Source organism: Schistosoma mansoni, chromosome 2 (assembly GCF_000237925.1).
Source record: "Schistosoma mansoni strain Puerto Rico chromosome 2, complete genome".
In the NCBI taxonomy this organism is placed as follows: Eukaryota; Metazoa; Platyhelminthes; class Trematoda; order Strigeidida; family Schistosomatidae; genus Schistosoma; species Schistosoma mansoni.
This window is the reverse complement of record NC_031496.1, coordinates 29368539-29391731: the sequence shown is the minus strand read 5'-3', so window position 1 is coordinate 29391731 and position 23193 is coordinate 29368539. Positions and strand designations below refer to the sequence as shown.

The 23193-nt window shown below is 34.7% G+C and overlaps 1 protein-coding gene and 2 non-coding genes across 3 annotated transcripts in view; 2 read left to right on the top strand and 1 right to left on the bottom strand.

Moving 5' to 3' along the window:
* The window catches only part of Smp_133690 (putative discoidin domain receptor), a gene marked incomplete at its 3' end in the record, with an annotated part of 117861 nt that extends 104380 nt beyond the window's left edge, over positions 1-13481 (bottom strand). The window contains 1 exon segment of the mRNA XM_018796322.1: positions 13246-13481. Coding sequence (XP_018650546.1) covers positions 13246-13330 — 85 coding nt within the window. The 5' untranslated portion in view covers positions 13331-13481.
* A 4936-nt stretch (positions 13482-18417) lies between these two features.
* On the top strand, positions 18418-18484 carry Smp_tRNA_01292_Gln_TTG.1.1. Its single transcript has one exon. It is a non-coding gene (tRNA).
* Positions 18485-18660: 176 nt separating this feature from the next.
* Positions 18661-18732, top strand: Smp_tRNA_01568_Pseudo_TTG.1.1. The gene has a single exon. It is a non-coding gene (tRNA).
* The last annotated feature ends 4461 nt before the right edge of the window (positions 18733-23193 follow it).

Here is a 23193-nt window from a genome sequence, read left to right as displayed (position 1 = left end):
GGTTTCTCAAAACGCGGATTCCAACCGGGTAGTCTACACCTACCAACATGGCTCAGTCCAATTGTCAGTGACTTCATGGATTTGTGCCACGTTTTGGTCTGGCCGCCCCCAGCTTTCTTCCAACCTACTCCTACACCACAGAACATCACACATCGGGGCAGTCGGTGGTTGGGCATACGTAACACGTGTCCCAGCCATCTCAATTGATGAAGTCTTACTAATTCATCCCTAAGCTAGAATGATATGTTCCACAAATAAACTATACATGATTTACTAACTAGTCTAAATTCTTAAATAAGTTTTTGTTCGTTTGTTTTCGCACTGAACTGTTATATACAAATATGCATGTATATAGCTTTACGATGCAAATAGCCTATACAACACCCTTTTACTAATAGGGCGAATAAATAACTTCATCCGAAACTGAAAAATCATCAGAAATACTTGCTAACCCTGCCCTCACCTCCAAATAGAGAACGTGATTATTGAATTACTTTTAACAGCCTATTAATCAAAAACTGACTATATTTTTTAAAATCAAATACAGGTTTACCAACTCGCGGCTAGAAACCACCATGAGGACTGGTGGCAGTACCTAGTTGCCATAAAACTGGAGTACGTGATGTAGGTGTATGGTTGGAATTCGGAACTAACTGAAAGCCAAGTATGATTTAGCCATTACTAATAGATATCTGATCTCCCTCTATATTTTGTACAAAAATAACTGGAACCAAATCTGTGACGAAATAATTCAAAGAGATTATCTAATTAATCATTTTTATACTATCTAACCCTAGATATACAGTATAAACATGTATGGTTTTTCAATTGCAAAGATTGCAAAACGTAATTTGGGACAACGGAGAGAGAGAGAGATAGTGGTAGGGGATAGAGAGAAACGGACAAACTGAAACGTATTCATGTTATTATTATCATTATCATTACTGATAATATTGGTATCATTCAACAGTTTGATTCACGCATGAACAATTACATACACATATACACTTCAGAAAAAGTATTATTGAAGAATAAATGTAAAGAATCCCTAAACAGTCAGACATATGAACTCGGATAGATTACACAGTTCTTTATAGTGAATGAAGCAGGAAGAAGTAGATCAAGATTTCAAAATAGCTATTATTACAAACCGATAGCATAAAACTAAACCAATAACCTTGTATAAATTCAAAAGTATCTAATGCTAAGTTGATCCTCTTCTCTAAAAACTTATTTAAAACGTTAGTTTGATTTTTTTCTTCCAAGGCGTGACTACTACTCTGAATTGATGTGTTCAATACGGGATCCAAAAAATACTTTCACAATTTAAACCACATAAAATAACTGATAAGTCAGTCAGTCACAACGTAGAACTTCGTAAGTACGTACATCAGTTCGAGTTGCCATACCACATTAACACAGAGATGCAGTTGTCCATTCAAATCTCATAGTGGTAGAATTAGTAAGAGTATAAGCATTATGTGAAAGATTAGGGTTTGAAGATGTTATTGAAGGAATATAATCCAATGAAATAAATTTGGAAAGAGAAAAAAGATAGGGACATGAAGAATTCAGAAGATTGGAATTTGGAAGAACACAAACAGTGGATGCACCTTCGCCATTGCAAACGATTTTGAGCCATGTCATTCAAGGTCTCTAACCAACGATTGCTATCATCTCGCGAGTCCCAACCAGGTAGTCTACACTTACCAGCATGGCTCAGTCCAATTATCAATGACTTCATGGATTTATGCCACGTTTTGGTCTGGCCGCCCCTTGTTTTCTTCCAACCTACTCCTAGACCATAAATAACTGACAAACGGGAAATAGGTTAGTTAACTTTATCACCAATTCAATTAATATCATGGATAAGGGAAGGTTAATGTTTACAGTCGTAAAAACCAATATGACAGTTAATGAAACCAGTTGACGAGTGAATAGAATTATAGTTCTCATTTAAAATAGTTGAAAGTCAAGAACAGAATAAGAGATTGAACTTTTTTTAAAAATGAAAGATAACAGTTTTATCAACGAAATATTAGTACATGGTGATTAAATGTCAACATCGATAGGTGTGTGTGCGTGTGCGCATTTGTCTCAAAATTTATATGTAGACGACGGTGAGAGAAAAAATGACATAGTTTGACAGAAAATGAAGTGAAGAGGTTAATTCTTTTTAAATTAGCGATCACAAGCTTAGTTAGTAGTAACTATGATTAATAGAAATACAACAAAAATCTCTAAGCTATTGAACTGCATAAAAGTTTGTTTCAATTATGTTATCGCCCCCAAATGCCCTAGTACGGCCGAGAGTGGGGAGAGTTCACTCTCCCACTCCAAATGCTCTCACATGACCATGCGTATATAGCCTCTACCAGAGAAGTCCTACTCACTGCCTTCTCGTGACATTACTGTTGTTTGCGAAATTGAGAAGACGAAAAGCAAATGTCCGACGCTTTAAACGGGTTGGTGGACACGGAAAGTTCACCTAGGGGAGTTGGAAAACCCTCATTCCAAACCAATGGTGCACATGGGTCTGCTCCAGTATCCTGAGGGAACAAATGGTGTATGAATCAATCGTTGGTCTCCGGCTACCATGGGACTGCATCTCCTCACGATGCTCCACTGTCTTAAAGATCATATCTTTATGTCAAAGGCTCGGGGTGTGGTCCCCTAAGAAAACCACCTGCTTCAGTTTGGGCACCTGGGCAGTATCACAGCCCTCATACAAATCAAATGAGATTTGTGTGGTGCATATGTATCTGGTGCCCCTTTGTACCAATATTTATGTGTTTAAATAAATAAACCTTAAATAAAATTAAAAAGCATAATGATCACACACCATGATAATCCTCTGAAAATAAACCTTAGTTTCCTTAGATTTTTGATTTCATAACAGTATATTGAACTAATTTAACAAAGGAATTTTTACTAGTTGAGATTACACTTCAGGTCAGTACTGAACGGTAATCGGTAAAAGTACACTAATACTAACGACCTTAAGTGACATATTAACCAAACACAAAACAATAAGAACCAATAAATATATAGTACAACAACAGGTTGATTATGATCAATTAACCATTACATGTCCAATTATTCGTTACAGTGAATTTAAAAGGTCAAGTTCACATATTATGAGTCGAGGTAGTGTTATGAGTTAAGGTTATAAACCATTAGGGTTTTAGTCATCAACTCATATCAGTTACGATGTAAGAAGCTTTCTCTCTCTTTTGTTTAAAAACTGGAAAAAAGTTAGGGTTGAGATCCAAAGTGAAGACATAGAATAGATTTTTTTCTAATTACACAAATACCCTTAAATACACTGAGTCATTGCGAAGTTTTGCAGCTGAGGTGGATGATTTTGATGGAGTTTTGTTCTTTAAGCTGGATCGTTTGGTCGTGGAGCTTTCATCGCTCTTCTGAACAACGATATCATTAGCACAAACTTCAAGTAAAAGTGAAGTGTTTGCATTTCTCTACATAAGACTTCAATCAGAATAAAAAAAAACAGTGACAGGTTAACAATAACCAATCAAGATCGAGGTCTACAGGACAAGCTGAGACTCATGTGGAGAAATGTGAACACTTCACTTCTACTTGAAGTTTGTGCTGATGATGTCGTCGTTCAGAAGAACGATGAAAGATCCATGACAAAACCATCTAGTTCAGAGAACAAAACTCCACTAAAAACACTGAATTATATCAAATACTCTAACATACAGTCTATATCTGGAAAGGTATTTCATGTAATTTGACTTAAGTATCATGTCAATTACTCACTATTTGGTTGTATTACGAGGCGGGATCGTGGATGCATACTGCTGAGGAGTCCCACGATAGAAAGAAACGGCCGTCCAGTGCCTCCAGGTTTTCCATGGTATTCTAACTTCAATTGAATCATGATTTCAACTATGAAAATAGTTTGTTTTAATCAATTCCAAACACTTTGGAAACCAAATATTGCCAATTTTTTTATAAAAAAAACAACAACCAATATTAATTTACATACACCCCCTTCCACAAATTGTACATGAAACAAAACACTAACAACATTAGTTCAAACAAACAACAAGAACGAAGACACAAAATTAAATCCATTTAAATTTGAATAGGAAATAAATAAACAAACAACAACCGATTTATTATACAATAGACAATATAAACAAATACTCCATATACATATAATGCATATCAACTTATGTCTATGATTTCCGTCCTAAATATCGTACGTAAACAATAATAATATATGTAAATAACATGTATATATAAAAATCACTTTTGTGTTGTGACAAATCCAAGATTTTTATATAGTTGAGATCATGAGTCAATTGAATCTAGACTACCATGGAAAACCTGAAAGCATTGGACGGACTTTTCGTTCTATCATGGGACTCCTCAGCAGTGAGCATCCACGATCCCGCCTCATGAGATTCCAACCCAGGACCTACCAGTCTCGCGCGCGAGCACTTAACCGATAAACCACTGAGCCGGCCGGCATTCAACGGTGTTAATGTCTAACTTCAACTAATCCAAGATTTTTAATAGTTGAGATCATGAGTCGATAAAAGCTAGACCACCATGGAAAACCTGGAATCATTGGACGGCCGTTTCGTCGTATTGTGGGACTCCTCAGTAGTGCGTATCGCGAGACTCGAACTTAGGACCTATCAGTCTCGCGCTTGGGCGATTAACCTCTAGACCACTGAACCGGCATCCAATCCAAAATTGTAAAATATCTATGTATATTGTTGGGGATGTCAAATCCTCAGAACTTACTTGATAAGTGGCTTAATTTTGTAATTTTATTTTGAAAATTTAAATTTAGCCGCTTTCGCGCCAAAAGCTCTCTTTTTTACCTTCACGTCATAATTCCCACTTGTAAACTATCTTAAACGCTATTGGTCCATTGTTTATTTGAATGTGCTAGTTTATAATGATGCCTAAGGACTATTTGTCGCTGTATATTTACGTTTGAGTTTTTCCCTTTATAACTTGCTTGTACTTGACTGCTTACGGAATACATATTCCCCTACTTTGCCTTGGACTTCTTCATCTAGTTAGCGGGACCTGGGACAACGGATTAGATTAGCTTATCGTGTCATTGTGTCATATTGGCCTTCGTTCGTTACCGCGAAATCGACTTAGCATCAAGCATATCATATATATATATATATATATATATATATATATATATATATATAATATTATGAAATCTTATCTGATAGTTTCGAGTTTATATTTGATTATAATAAACATGCAAGGAGAGATTGGAAGAGTTCAGTATGGTTGGTTTTAGAATTTAAATGTTTAGGTGAAATGATTTAAAGTACAAATGTGTAGCATATTATATATATACAGATATACGAATGTTTTCATGATTTTATATGATTAAAAGTGAGTTTAGTGACCGGAATATATTATAGGAATAATAAGATATGTACTATAAGGAATCTTAATGACTCTCATCAAATAGTTGAATAGTTTCTAGTACATATTGAATGATGAGTTGAATTCACTTTGTTAAATATGTACCAAGTCCCATTATAATAAGATAAAGAAAAACTAGTAAACAAGTATAGATTGTAACTAAATTGTATTGTACTTGATTATGTGACGTAAAGCTGTTAACTTCAGTCCTATGTATGGACTATTTTCATAGTTGAAATCATTAGTCAATTGAATCTAGACTACCATGGAACACCTTGAAGCACTGGATGGTCGTTTCATGCGCATCCACGATCCCGCCTCTCGAGATTCAAACCCAGGACCTACCAGTCTCGCGCCAGAGCACTTAACCAATAGACCACTGAGCCGGCATCCAACGATGTTAATGGCTAACTTCAACCAATTCAATTGACTTATGATTTCAACTATGAAAATACTGAAATCTCCACAAAACCCCTTCTGATTATGGACTATTATTAAGGTGTTTATTGAAAACATAGATGAAATGACGGTCTTTGATGAAAAATAGCTTTAATACGGAAGTAACTATTTCAAATCTCACTTTTTCGAAAGTAATTAAAGTTTTATTTTAAGTGAAGATTGTTGAGTTTCATTAAAATCACGAACCGATTAATGTTAGGTCACTATTAAAAACCTGAAAGTACTTGACAGCCGTCTGATCTTAGTATGGAATCCCTCGGCAGTACAAATCCACAACCCCACTTGCGGGGAACGAACCCAGGACATTCAGCTTCGGGCGCTAAACTCAACAATTTCTACAACCTTATACTTACAATTACTGTCCCCAAATGCCCTGGTACAGCCGAGAGTGGGGAAAGTCAGCTCTCCATCTCCAAATGCTCTCATATGATTTCAGAATCAATTAATATTCATCCATAACTATCAAAAACAAACAAACTCTACAAAACATATACACATACATACCAAAAGAACTAATATTTCACCTAAAAGCTTATATAATTCTAGTCAATTGGAGATAATAGGAGCATGTTTCTATTTTATTTGACCTAAAGGTCTGATCCACAAGGCAATGAAGCATCGTGAAGAGATGCAGTCCCATGGTAGCTGGTGACCAACGATTGATTCATACGCCATTTGTTCCCTCAGGATACTGGAGCAGACCCATGTGCACCATTGGTTTGAAATGAGGGTTTTCCAACTCCCATAGGTGGACTCATTGTGTCCACCAACCCGTTTACAGCGCCGGACATTCACTTTTCGTCCTTTAAATTTCGTAAACAACAGTAATGTCACGAGAAGGCAGTGAGTAGGACTTCCCTGGGAGAGGTTATATACGCGAGGCCATGTGAGAGCATTTGGAGTGGGAGAGTGAACTCTCCCCACTCTCGGCCGTACCAGAGCATGTGGGGGTGGAGCATGTCTCTATTGCCAACTAAAGTATGCTTTAAGGCTTCATAGATATGTATCCATGATTACATTTTTTTTTACAAAAAACAACCTTATAATAATGATTCCATAGTTCTGTACTCGTTACAAATATATTACAAAGAGATTACACCGCTAATTCTGCCTTCAATTCCTAATTAGTTAGTTACTGCAATCATTTACAATGTATCTTGAAATAGCGCAATTATTTTCAGTCAAAAAACTTTTTGTTAGTATAGAATAAGATCAAACAAGAAATTCTTTACAACAAAACTAAAGTAAATGAGTTGAAGGTCGAGAAAATATCATTTGATTATAACACAGATTACAAGCTACTTAGTTAATCTTTAATCTGAATGTTTTATTTACTACGTTTGAAATAGAAAGTTTAGTGTAGTGAAGTTATGGCTTAGTGGGGTAAAGGTATCTAACTTTCGACTAATTAAGTTGTAGATTAGAACTCCGTTGAGTCCAATTCAACTATGTTTCAAACGAGAAACATTATAACTTTAAGCCGAGTACACAAACTTGTACTTGATAGATTAGATTACACTGAATAAAGTTGTATCGGATTAAAGCTTGTGTTATTTCTAATTTTAACGAAAAAAGTGCATTGTGTGAACTTGCTGGATCGACAACTAATCTTTTATTTTTTTTTCTCCTTTCCAGCCCTCCTTACACTACTCTTCATGCTCCCTTAACACACAAAGTACCTTCTGGCTAGATGCGAACTCCTACAAAGTAACATTATATTGTTCCAAACTCGTCAATGTATTTATTTTATTTTAAAATGGATGTATTTATAGTTTTATGCAATTGAACTAACTAATTTGTAAGTTAATATCGTTTGAGGTCCATGTTGTCCGGTGTCTATATGAGTGTGTTACATTGGTTCGAATTTCACAGAAAGCACAAGTTCCTTCCTAAATGGTAGATTGGCGAGTGTCAATAAGTAAGAAACCTAGATTAAACAGACCATCCCTGTTAACTCTCTTAAACTATGGAACAACATCAAACGTTCATCGTTTCTCAATTCATTAAATGTTTGTTTGTTTATTTAAGGAGAACCTAACGGAATTGAGTCCGATGCTTTGATGTGAGAAAAAAAACTAGTCAATGAAATGACTCAGTTTCTTTGATGAATGCTCGTATATAATAAATATTAAGTTATGAAGGTTATTTATGGCATTACACACACATACATATAAAGATAAGCATGTGTAAAATGTACTTGAATGAACATGTTTGTATATACTGTGGAACATGATAGGATTCCTTAAATTAATAGAATGATGGTTGTCAAATTGGTATATGAAAAAACTAAATAGACTTGTGTCCGAGGGAGACGATTAACTCAATCGATTAGTTTGAAAATCAATATAGAAAGGAAAGAGGTAATATGAAGGCGTGTGTATAAAATATAGTGCAGAGTATATGAAGACTAAGTTTATGCTCTAATCATTAGTAAGAATAACATGGATGGGACAAGAAGGCTGAGTTACAAGTTACTACCGTACAGTAATATAAATGTCTAACTACCATCTTAACCTGAAGTTTAATGCTATCTAAAATTATGAGTAGATTGTTGAAAAAGCTAAGGGTAAATAGAAAACATGTGATTGTCAATTAATGAGGAGATTTAATGTTGGTTGTGTTGTAAGCTTTAGGCTTTAGGTTTCACTACCAGGGTAGTCGAGATCATCGTCACCACCTATTGACTGGTGAGTTTTGAATTAAAAAAAGAACACTTCAGGATCCAATTACTACTAATCAATGTCGAAGTGTGTCTCAGGATATGAATGTAATCAAAATTAATTCTACAAGGAAATGAGATTTTTCAATGAGACAATCGAATCATTACAAATAAACAATTTTATCATAAGAAACCTGACCTAGTCACTGCCTTCTCGTGGCATTACTGTTGTTTACGAAATTGAGAGGACGAAAACCGAATGTCCGACGCTTTATCCGGGTTGGTGGACACGGAAAGTTCACCTAGGGGAGTTGGAAAACCCTCATTTCAAACCAATGGTGCATATGGGTCTGCTCCAGTATCCTGAAGGAACAAACTGCATATGAACCAACTGTTGGTGACCGGCTACCATGGGACTGCATCTCTTCACGATGATTCACTGTCTTGTGGATCAGATCTTTAGGTCAAAGGCTCCGGGTGTGGCCTCCTAAGAAAACCACCTGCTTCAGTTTGGGCGCCAGAGCAGTATCACAGCCCTCACACAAATCTCATTTGATTTGTGTGGCGCATATGTATCTGGCGCTTCCTTGTACCGATATTTATGTGTTTAAATAAATAAATACAGTAAATAAGAAACCTAACAAATAAGTAAGAATATGAAGTGAGAACAGTAGCGAATACAAATTAGATTAGTTAAGATATAAACACATGCAATTACACATGTTGAATACAGGAAAATAAGGTGTAACAAAGCAGATCCAACTTAGCCAGTTGATCCAAAGGAAATCCGACTTAGAAAAGATTGCTAACATCGCTGTTAGATTCAGTATTTAAAATAAAATTTAGAGTTAAGCGAAGCAGTAATGATCCCTACGATAAAATCTCATTTGCTTAGAATAGTAATGTTGATAATAATAGTGGTAGTAATGACAATAAAACAAAGAATGACCTCCCATCTTATTTAAGTGTAGTGTAGAAAATACTATTTTTAAGGGGTACGAAGATCCACGTACATGCGCGCGTGTGTGTGTGTTAGAAAGAGGAACAATCTCTCATCACAAATGGCTTATACTATAGTCCTAGTTTACTGACTAATTTTTTTTATTAACAAAGGCAAATAGCATTTAAAAAATACTTGGGATTCATTTTTGTATTGGTTGTTTGGATCTTCCCATTGATATTTAGGACTGAAATTGATCAGTCTCTTATTAGGATATGTGCACTGTGTGCGGACTGACTCTCTATTGCCTTAAGTCACAAGCATTATAAGCAGAGATAGTTGAAATGTAACAAAAAAGTATAAATAAGGGTTTAAAAATGGGTGTTGGGGGGAATATATATATCAGCCGAAAATAGTTTCTTTTGGATGAATGGATCATAAAAGAGAAAAGCTGGAATTTATCAACCAACAGAATCACATTAAAAAACATACGTATCTGCATGCGTATTAGAAACACAGATACACGCAAACATACAGATCATCGTGAAAAAAACGTTTGCTACTACTCCATCAAATAATTTTTGAAAGAGATTAATATATGACGATTGATGGATCCGATTTGACATAGAAAGACAGTATGTGGGAGAGAAAGAGAAAGCTCACTTAGGAATTACCATTACTAAAAAAATTCATAGCCTTAATGGCTTTTTAAACTCTCTCCCTCTTTGAATAAAGTTTGATTCGTATTGTGGTGAAATGTGTCGAAAAAAATTACCTTAACTACGTTATACAGATGGATAAGGAAGCAGATGTTAGTTGGCACAATGTTTATTGAGTAGAAATATGATGCATACTATTAACAAGTGAAAATTGTTACATTTCAATAATCCCCCGATACCATCATCGCCATCCATTTTATTTAAACTCAACGAATAAAAAGTAAGATTTTCCCCTATAATTCATTAAGTAGGTCATAAGTAGTATAAAGAAATCAGTCCTGATATTTAAATATTCACCCTGGAATAATTAAATGTCCAGTATTTTAAAAGATGTAATGAATGTAATTAGAAGTATAGAAAGCTGTTCATTACCAGTTTGAATAAAACATTAGGTAGGTAAACATTCAACTGAACTCTTTAAATAAACATCAGATACACTGATATCATTATGAAATGAGAAGTTATTCGAAATCCGGTTAAATAAGACAAGCTCTGATTGTGGGAACAAGGTGAAAGGAGACAATTATTGTACTTTATTTGGTTTGATTCAATAAGTCCCTCTTCTTTGTGTGCATGAGTTTACTCGTGACTAGCTTAGTGAAGGAATTCTCGGAGTCCTAGTGAAAAGCCGTGACCAGTGGGCTAACCCATGTCAGGTAGAGACAGGTATCTACCATATACAATGAGAGATGGTCACGCAACATCGTGGATTGGTTGAAGTTAGACATCAACACTGTCGAATGCCGGTCGGCTCAGTGGTCTAGAGGTTAAGCGTTTGCGCAAGAGGCTGAAGGTCCTCGGTTCGAGTCCCGTATGTGGGATCATGAATGTGTACTGATGAGGAGTCTCAAACTAGGACGCAACGGCCGTCTAGAGCTTCCAGGTTTTCAATGGTTGTCTAACATCAATCGATTCATGATTTCAATCAAATACATCATTATTGCTGTATTATTTTGATTCCTCTAATATGTATTATATCGACTTCATTTTGTTGTTCTAATATGACAAACTGGGTCATTGTATGTATGCCCCCTAGCCCTCTCTATATTGATGATAATGACCGACTGAAGTCATTTTCAATCTAAATTTCATAGATATTTCCACTTTTAAAAAATAGTTTCTCAAATAGTTTAAATATTTTAATAAACAACTTGTATTATATGCATGAATGAACTCGTTTACAGTTACAAAAATAACTGACGTTCTATCCTCCAGACTGTTTTCCCCCAAGAAAAAAAAGTGTCACCAGTTTATTTTTGTGTTTTTTTTCTGTGAATCGTTAACTAGAAAAGAGCATGACGAGTATCACATTATATGATGACGAAACTATGGAAAGTTCGTAAAGAGTAAGGATTGAATTCATTATGTAATTAATAATTCATCTATGTACATAATGAGTTAACTATTCGAAATACACGCGCATACATGATCGAAGAAAATTCCAATCATACATGACGTCAAACATTTTTAAAACGATTGAAGTGTATTCAGTCATCCTTTGTATAGTCTTAAAGGAGAAAAAAAACACATTTTGATCACATCTAGACATTGTGGTTATTGCGTCCATTCTAATTGAGACAAGCATAAACACAAATGTGTAGACACTTGTTACATGAAAAATCTGTCTTTTAATAACAGGATTAATTAACTGAACATTAGAGATAAGATGAGAATCCGCTTGTGCATACTCATAATCTCAAGTAATGATATAAACAAACGGAGGGAGTGTATTCGAATGGAAAATAAAAAGGAAGTAAATCCATACGCCATAAAGTGTTAAGTTCCAAGTTGTATTAATCGAAACACACAACTATGGATTACAATTGATTTGTCTAATCCAGTTAAAAGTTCTTTACAGAAGTACATAGATTCAACTTTGCATGAGGGATTTGTCCGTAAATAAATTCTATTCCATTCTATTTGAACTAGCGGCTACTCAAGAAGAAAATATTGACTGGAATGTATATTATCATAGGAATTTAACACTAACCCTCGCTATAGTCATTAGATTGATCTAAAATACAGTGGGTTTTTTTTAATTCAAATAATATATTATTTAAAAACCGAGATAGTACGGTTGAAATAACATTAGATTAAGGGGAAAACCCTGAGATTTTAACTAATATCTGTGGTCACATTTCGTAATGAATAAACACTCGAAGTAGGATCTTGGTGATAATTAGATGATCTGAGAATGTCTCATGACGGTATTAAGCAAGCATACACCATATAAATGTGACATGTTAAAAGTCGGCTTTATGAAAATTGTCCCCTTTTATCTAATCATGTAATATTTATGTATCTCTACAATGTATCTGAACCTGAGTTTTCAAAATCGACAACCCTGAAACCTTAAGAACCATGAAGTAGTCATGGGTATTATTCGAAAGTGAGATTGTGTGTATATTGCTGACAAACACTGATAGTAAAAAGCGTAGCAGTTTTTAATGAGATATTGGCTAAAATAGATGATAAGGAGTATTCATTTAGGAAGAAAGTGAGTAGTTAATATTTATTTCGTAAATCATAAATCATGAATGCAATATGTGTCCTTCAAAATGTTTATTTAAATGTCATCTCAATTATGATTGTACGTAATGATCAGTAATCGAGTCCGGAATTCTCATAAATTTACATCGTGGTGACATTTAGAAAGTTGGGTAGAACTAAAGTATGAGAACGAACCAATCATATTTCAGAGAGTGACCTTAGAGTGTATGCAAAATTGACTCAACCATACGGTCATATAAAGTGTTTGCATCATATTCGATGTCAGTTCGTGATAAAACTCAAGCGCCAACTTTTATCCTACCTTCTAACTCTGAGTTCTAATCTTAATCCCTAGTCCCATTTTGAACTGAATGAGTTGAGATTTCACAGTCACTTTTCGAGTCACTCAAAGTCATCCCTACACTTTATTTCCACCCAAATAAAGATAAATGTGCAATGCGTCATAGGACTAAATTGTACTAAGATACATAGTATTAGAAAAACGATCATCTCCATATAAAATATACGTTGAATACTTCTGAACTTACTTTGTTCTGCTTTATATGTATTCGCTCTCCAAATAAATAAGCTCATAAATATTAAAGTTATCCAACCTTTACATAGAATGTACATGATTTTAAGTTGTCATGTTTTTAAAACAAACAAAATAAATCTAATATATAACTTTAGTAAGTTCCTGGTGTATGCACCATGAGTGTTTGATAATCATCATCATCATCCACTAAAGCGAATTCACGTTCATGTCACATTAAGGATCCGTGTGTAAGTCAAATAACCATGTTTTGTAATGGATATTTTGTCTTTATGTTCAAACTAATATGCTGTTCATTCAATTCATTTTGAGTTTTCAAAATTTTCCAACCAATCAGATAGTGATATTAATCAAACAAGGTCATTCGTCATAAAATGAGTGGGTGTTAAAAAAATTCCATTAATTTAATTGGTTATCAATGACTAAAGGAACAACGGAATCTATTCGTCTAAAATTCAGTAACTATAATATAGTGGTTTGGATGGAGTGTGCTGGTGGGCGACCTATGCTCCCTCCACTAGGGGTAACAGACGTAAGCAAATAATTAAATTAGTAGACAGATGGCATTGTTTACGTGTTTAAATCTCTTGATCCCACCATAAACCCATAGACTAAACATCTGTTTATGGGATGGTATTAACTAGATCATAAAAAGGAGACAATTTTGAAAATGACCTTTTTAAAAAATTAGTCTGTTTTACGTGATAAAGGACGGTTAAAATCCACTTTATTTAATTTGAGGGTTCAATTATTTCTATTTTAATCCTAATGAATTTAAACCCTCATGTTTTGTTCAGTTTAGTGAAGTCTTATTGAAGTCTTATTATTGAAGTCTATTTATTTAAAAGCACTACAAGTGATGAAAACAATTCCCATTGAGTAACCCGTAATTTTCAATTATATACGTTTCGTCAAACAACCAAACAAATTTTTAACTTAACGAATGTTAAAATAACAACAACCACTCAGCCATAAATATTATTACAGTCATAAGATGGTGGTTGGAGATGGTCAACAGGAAACCCTGGACCCGGGTTTCATGTTACTTGGCACTCGTCAGCAAGGTGTAGCTGTAATCTTGAAGGAACCGGTGCTCCCTAACGGATTCGATCCCATGTCACTCAGCTTCACTGTCAGAAACGTTACCACTGAGCTACTCGGACCGCGACCGACCTCCTGTAGGACTGAGATGTAATCACAATTGATTGATCACTGGGTGGTGTCGAACCACCTAGACTAGTGGCCACATTGCAACTTGATCGATAGCATCCGATCAGCACTAAGAAGGACTTGACACGCATGACATTGGTTACCACCCAGTGATCAATCAATTGTGATTAATCTAGTCAACTAAGCATTTTCAAATCAAAATTTGTTTCTAGATTCTCGTTATCAATACTATTCACTAGTTCCTTCAGGATCACAAATGGGCTCTCATGACAAGTTATAACTACCACAAAACCTAAATTAAACAGGAATTCCTGACAATCACTTCTAGTGATTAATGATAATCTAAGGAAATTCTAACTCAATAATTTAGGGAGTTAAATTCATACCCCGGGAGACCTTAAAATATTTCATTCTATCAGGCGTATGGGCGTTGTCAACAAGTAGTTTGGAAGGATCTCAAATTGAATATTCACCATAATGAATGATATCTTTTGGCAGGAAAGTATTTTCAACATCTTGATGTCTATTGAAGAGTTTTTTAAAGAATTATGGAAGGTTCCCAACATTTTTGAATGGTAAAATTAAAATAATCTTTTTGTAGATTATCAGTAGAACAACAGGACTGATAATGAGATGTCTAAGTGACAAATTTTTCATACTGACATTTTCCGCATGACGTCCAACTTCTCCCTTTGGCACTGGAAATCTTAGATAAATTTAAGAAAACAAAACCACTGACCTAATGATTTAACATTTGATACTACTTATATTACAAAATGTTCAACTAACATGGTAAGCCTGTAATTTATATGTTTGTTTCACCAGGGTGCACCAGGGCTCTTGGCACTTATGTGTTTGCACTACGAGATTGTTCTGTATCACTCAGGTTGTAAAAACTATGAACAGTGTCTAGATCTCCCGAAAATCGATGCAAAAATTATTATCTTACACGATAGATTAATGAGTATGGAAATAAATTACATGTCGGATACAAAGTAATAAATCATTGATATGAATAATGGTTGATTACTTATTATCAGCCAATAACCCTTCACTGTACTACTTATTGTAACCCTATTTCATTTCATTTTATACAGGTAGATTGATTTATAGTTAAGATCATGAGTCAATTGAGGCTAGACCACCATCGAAAACCTGGAAGCACTGGACGGCCGTTTCGTCCTATTATGGGACTCCTCAGCAGTGCGCATCCACGAACCCGCTCTCGCGAGATCCGAACCCAGGACCTACCAGTCTCGAGCCGGAGCCCTCAACCGATAGACCACTGAGCTGGCATCCAACGGTGTTAATGTCTAAATGAATTTAGTTTATATAAATTACACTAAGAACTCCGGCTAGGCGTGATGGCGCTCTCCTCTAAACTAACTATTTGAAAAACCAATGTAAGAGACTTCACAGGACTGGGAATTCTAACATTTAAGTACTCGTGTTGATAAGGTGAGCATGTTAAACATGTTGATAATATGGATAACTTGTTTTAAGAAAGGTTATCCAAGTTGATTAAAGACTGATCGATTATTCTCCAACTACGTAAAAAAATATTACAAAAAATTTAGATTTCTTTGCGTAGATTAGTCATGTGTGTTTAGTGTTTAATGTACTTATGAGCTTTTATATAAAGAAAAAAACAAACTTAAAACGTATTTGTGGGTTGTATGTGGAGATTTTTTAGTAATTTTTATATATACTTGAAATCATGAGTCACTTGAAGGTAGACAACCATCGAAAACCTGGAATCACTGGACGGTCGTTTCGTCATATTGTGGGACTCCTCAGCAGTGCGTATCCACGATCCCGCCTCACGAGATTCGAACCCAGGACCTACCAGTCTCGAGCGCGAGCACTTAACCGATAGACCACTGAGCCAGTGGGATCGTGGATGCACACTGCTGAGGAGTCCCACAATAGGATGAAACGGTCGTCCAGTGCTTCCAGGTTTTCCATGATTGTCTAGCTTCAATTGACTCATGATTTCAAGTATATATAAAAATTAAAACGTATTACAAAACTAATTACGAAGGGTATTCAAGTTGAACTACTGCAGTTTTTGGCATTATCTTCCAGTAACGAGAAATAGATATTGTAAGTGCAAAACTAGTAGAAAATGTTTTGAACATAAACATATATACCGTCTAATCACCATTGAAAAAACTTTATATTACATACATACTGATAAGTCTTTTACACGTAAAATAGATATAAGAAAAGGAATTTATTACAAGTTTGTTTATATTGTGTTCAGAATTCTTTATGGTAACTATATGGATATTACTGAATAGGGGGATTATTGTTATTATCATCATCCCACAAAGTGTATTTTTATCTAGAGTGATTATGCTTTCTACGGATTTAGTGAGATGTCCACTTGATCCTGTTTTTTTTATATTTCAAGTGTAATTCAACTATTTGAAAGAAAAAATCAAACATGAGAGTTCTTATGTGGTACTTTTGTTTGATTAAACTAATGAAACGGATTAATAATAATAATAATAATAATAATAATAATAATAATAATAATAGTGATAATAATAATAAGTAAGCAAAGATGGATAGTGGCTAGCAGTGGAATCCAGGACACGCATTTCGTTGTCCTATTTGGGACTTGTCACCTGGATGTACCTGCATCTCAGAGTTGATGTTCACTCTGGGACTCGGATGATACAGCCGTCTAGTGCTTTCAGGTTATTAATAATGGTTTCACATTGATCAGATAATGACCTCAACTAAAACCCAACAATCTCCACAGCCCTATACTGTTATTTACAATCGATTTCTTACTTACACCAGGTGTAATCCAATTTCTGAGTAAACCTTCTTCTAAACGTGCCATGAATTTTCCTCTTTTTTATTTGTTCTAATTCACTCATTATTATGTCTGTCTACCATGTATACTTACTGACATTTCAAAAATGCCCTAGTACGACCGAGAGTGGAAAGAGTTAGCTCTCCTAGAAATACTCTCACATGGCTACGCGTATATAGTCACTGGTGGGGAAGTCATACCCACTGCCTTCTCGTGGTGGAGGTCTTCTTTACAAAATTGAGAGTACGAAAGCTGAATGTCCGACACATTAACCGGGTTGGTGGATATGGAGGATCCATCTTGCAGAGTTAGAAAGCCCTGATTCCAAACCAATGTTGCACATGGGCTCTAGGATCCTAAGGTAAAAAATAGAGTATGAACATACTGTTGGTCAGTGGCTACTATGGAACTGCATCTCTTAACGTTGTTCAACTGCCTCGTGGATTTGACCTTAAGTCAAAGGCTCGGGAAGTGATCCCCTAAGAAAACCACTTGTCTCGGTCTGGGCACCCGAGCAGTATTATAGCCCTCACACAAAACGAATGATGTATTCGGCGCATATATGTATATTTGGTGCCCTCTTGTACCAATGCTTATGTGTTTAAATAAATACATTGAAAAATATTTGTATAAAATATAATGATTGTGGTTAGATTCGTAAAGCACTAAATCCCAGCTCAATAGTTTCAAGATTAAGCTGTAAGGATTGAATTCCCAGATTTTAATCCTTATTTGGATCGTGAATGTACACTTTTAAAGAGTCTCATTCCAGGATAAAGCAACTTTCCATTGTATCCTAATTGTCAATACTTTTAAAACTACAAAATTCAATAAGCTTCACAATACCCCAACTCTCACTTAACTTTCACAAAATAGGAATGTCAAGTGTTCATTATTTCTAAAAAATATTTTCATTTGTAAAAATAAATTAATTTTTGTCCATAATTTTTATGCCTAAAAAATCCATAGGGAATTTATTTGGAAACGATTAATTATAGCAATTATCATGATTGTGAATTAAGACTGTATCGAGGCAATACGCACAGTATGCACATACGTCAATAAGAGACTGACCAGTTGCAGTCCTAACACATCGATGGGAAGATTTAAACAAACAATACTAAATGAATTTAAAACTTCACCCCATCGCACAAGCAAGTGGCTATCAGGACTCAGTGGCTGAGTGGATAACGCGATAGCGTTTGAAGCGAAAGTTACTGGGTTCGAGTCCCAGAGTGAACATCAACTCTGAGATGCAGGTACATCCAGCTGACGAGTCCCAAGTAAGACGAAACGCGCGTCCCGGATTCCACTGTTAGTCACTATCCATCTTTGCTTACAATTCACTTAGTATTGTTTGTTTGAATCTTCTGATTGATGTTTAGAACTGTAACTGGTCAGTCTCTTATTGGCATATGTGTATAGCTGAGTGGATATCGCGATGGCGTTTGAAGCGAAAGGTATTGGGTTCGAGTCCCAGGGTGAACATCAACTATGAGATTAGAAAGCTAGTTGCAATATTAATTAAAAAGATATGAAAATTTTAGGAAAACCATCACACAAAGAAAGAACTTGAAGTGATAAGGATACAGTAGATTATTTTGGGGTACATGTATTTTTTTTTAATGGAAAATATTGATCTAACAACTTAGAAAGTTACTTAACTACACTTTCAAGATGGTCATCTCTATTTAAGTGATTTATAATTAATTAATATAAGATTATAGTCATGATTACTAACTTCATGACCTAATAACCTAAATTATCATACATACCACTATTATTAATGCTATAAATTAACTACCAAGGTCAACTGTTTCAAGTGCTACGACAAACTTAGTAACTACAACTATATAACACCGCATATTTAAAATGGGATACACAGGATATATATGTATATAGGGTCAGTAAAATTGGCCCTAAGTATCTTATATTTATCTACATAATTGCACTACCCAACTTGAGATATTAAATATTCTCCACTTTTAAGGTCGTATTAACACATATAATCCTACTGTTTTACTTCCGTCCATATCATTATCTGCATTAACGATTGATAGGATACACACACTACTAGTATCATTATTACTACTACTGTTACTATAGTTAGTAATGATAATACTGAAAATAATAATAGTAGTAATAAGAATAATAGCGGTAATAACAAATAAATTATTTGTTATCACTTATTATCATGTGTTCACTAATGACTGGCTTCACCATGAATTTCCTGGAGTTCTCATGAGAAGCCGTGACTGGTGGAATTCAACCTTGTCTGGTTGAAGGACGGTTGCTCAATATCGTGGATTGGTTGAATTTAGATATTAACACCGTTGGATACCGGTCGATTCAGTGGTTTAGAGCTTAAGCGTTCACTAGTGAGACTGAATGTCGTGGGTTTGAGTCCCGAATATGGGATCATGGATGCTCACTTCTGAGGAGTCCCATACTAGGACGAATCGGCCATCCAATGCTTCCAGATTTTCAATAATAGCCTAACATTCATCTATTTATTATATTAATTTAAACTCAACAATCACTAATATCTCATTACAGTAATTACGTGTTTTCAGTAAGTGACCACAATAATCTGAAAAGTGACTGTAACCACACTGAAATCGATCACTGAACATGTGTCATATAATAGTGTTATAAGTATTCCTTAAAATAATCATCATACTGTAACTCCCTTGACAACATTCTGTGTTCCATTAGTATTAAATCTATTGGGACACTATTTTTAGTTTATTTGTATCACTGTACAAAATAACATATTCAACTGACAATCTTTCAAATTTGTCCATCAATTGTTGGTTGACTTTTGCCTTGTGAGAAAGCTGTATACGATGTTACAGTAGATTTAAGATAATCGTACGTATGGTATCAAGTTGGTAATCTGTCATTAATGACACATAGGTCTACCTTCAAGTCAATCATATGTTTGTACATTAAGGCACTACTTTTATTCATCTATACACATAATCATGATTGTACGCATCTCACTTAACAACAGCTTTCGATTTCAGATACTAAGTATAACAGAAATAAATATTAAGTATTTTGATGAAATGAAATAAGTATTTTAACCAGCGCTTTAATTTACTACTAGCTAATGACAATGAAGATCTTGAGGCTGATAAAGTGCGAAGAAAGCTTAGCATTGTATGAGTAGATTTACATTGTTACGTAATTAAAGCTGTTATATGATCTCAATCTCATAATGATTAACGATTATTAGGAAGATGTACTTACATTCTTTAGAGAAACGTTGTTCATAGTAGTTTTCTAACATGTATTCCAATGTCACAGTCAAATATATTGGGCTTCAAATGATCCTCGGTAGAATTGATTTTCTTACACATTACGTATTTAGTTATCATGGACCATTGTTATTTCATTTTGTGCTGAATAAACGCTATAAATCAAACTGTAACATGATGTTTAATCCAAAGAACTTAATATTATGGTGAACTTTTTTATGATGTCAAGTGGTTGAATTCTGAAACAAAGGTTAGGAAGATTCTTTTTAGAAGCAAATATCATACTATCTCAGTACTTTGTTTACATTCATAAAGGAAGAGTAGAGAGAGACATGCAAAACTATGTATGATGTAAATTGTTATTATCTTGTGCCCGCCTATTAGAGAGCAGCAAATTTATCGATCAGATTAATGATACACGAAACCCGAACGAGCAGTCTAGAGCACTTATCGGTCCTGATATCTGCCTAGCCCAGTCAGTTAAGTCCAGAACACTAATAACAGCCTCTGCAATATGAATCATTATTCACAAACAACTGGGTTTATATACCAAACAGACAGACCACATCGTACCAATAAAATAGGAAACAACATTTGTACAAGATTTGACCAAATGTGGCTGTGAATAGGGGGAACAGTAATTAATAGACTGGGTATAACTCAAGGATGGTAAATCGTACAGTAATAGTCTATGGATCAAAATAAAGCTCATAATAAGAGGAACATGAATATGAATAGTTTAGTTACTTAGCAATTATACAATAGGAAATATACATATCATATTGGTCCATAAATAGTGCTCAAAGTTACCCTTCATAGTTCTCTTCGGGATATAACATTAATAAAAGTTATAATCAGTAAATATAGCATGTAGTTAACAAGTTAATAGTAAAAATGTTGAACAAATATTGGTACATGCTATTCTTGACTTGATTACGATGGTGTAATTTAAGATATATGTTGTATCCTGACTAGAACTAATCAGTTGATGTATATCTGGATCCCAATTAGTATTTCTATTCCTGTTCATATTTGAACACAATAATCATTATTTTAAATGTTAAACTACATAATGAATTATGATAAGGCACCTTTAGTTTAAATGAGTAGCATCTAATATCACGGTTTATAATATTTTAAATTCACTTAATATTGTTTGTTTGTATCTCCCCATTGATGTTTAGGACTGAAACTGGTCAGTCTCTTATTGTCCGTGTGTGCATACTGTGCGTATTGCCTTGGTATAGCCTTAATTCACAAGCATTATAAACAAAGATGGATAGTGGCTAACAGTGGAATCGAGAACGCGCGTTTCGTCCTATTTGGGTCTTGTCAGCTGGATGTGCCTGCTGAGTGGATAACGCGATGGGGTTTGAAGCAATGGGAAGCAATAGAGTCCCAGAGTGAACATCAACTATGAGATGCAGGTACATCCAGCTGACGAGTCCCAAATAGGACAACGGAACGCGCGTCAAACTGGATTCCACTGCCAGCCACTATCTATCTTTGTTTGTAATATTTTATTGTTTTAATTTTTAGACATGAATTAAATAGCTTCTTATAAAGATCAATAGTTGTTGGTTTTCATAACTCAATAGTTTGATAGATTAGATTCTAAAGTTTTAAGAAATAAGTGCTCAATTTAAGTGTCATTTAGAATATGAATAAAATTATGTAAACTGTTTTAGTAATTATCCAACTGTGATCAACTTACAATCTACAATAATCTAAGATAAACTCATATGAGATTAATATGGTTAGTTTACATACTTCAATTTATTATAAATGAGTATAAAACTTGAGGACCACTTAGTTTAATGAGATTGATTTATTGAAACTAGAAAAATTTATCTATACAACAATATTCAGTAGAAGTGAAAATATATGGTGACTAGCAGTCTCGTCCTATTCGGGACTCATCAGCTGGATGTACCTGTATCCTAGAGTTGATATTCACTCCTGGACTTGAACAAATAATACAAAAATTAATTAATATTTATTAATTTTATAGTTGAATTCATGAGTCAATTGAAGCTAGACAACCATAGAACACCTGGAAGTACTGAACGACCGTTTCGTCCTAGTGTGGGACTCCTCAGCAGTGCGCATCCACGATCCCGCCTCACGAGATTCGAACCCAGGACCTATCACTTTCGCGTGACAGGCTCTAGACCACTGAGCAGGCCAATATCCAACGTTGTAAATGTCTAACTTCAACTAATCCATGAAATTGAGCAACCATTCACCATTGTCTTCAGTGAGTTACTATCTCATGGACGCGCACTGCTGAGGAGTCCCACAATAAAACGAAACGGCCGTACAGTGCTTCCAGGTTGACTCGTGAATTCAACTTTAAAATCACTAGAGTCTCCACAAAACCGCTTCTGATAATATTTATTAACTTGATATCGACAATGGTTGACTGTGTACACAGTTGTAAAGTTCGAGAATAATAATAACAATACTAAATTATTCAATACTCTTCATCTGAAAACAGGTAATTAACGGCATGAAATGAAGAAAGTTGCAACAACACATGTAAATGAGCAACGTTGTTTTCAATTAGATTATCATCAGGCTTTACCATACTAACGATTGAGAAATCTATCAATTCATTTAATGTCTAATAGTAGTTAGCAAGAGTTTAAATAACAAATAATCCTATATAAATTGATGTTGGAACTCAAAG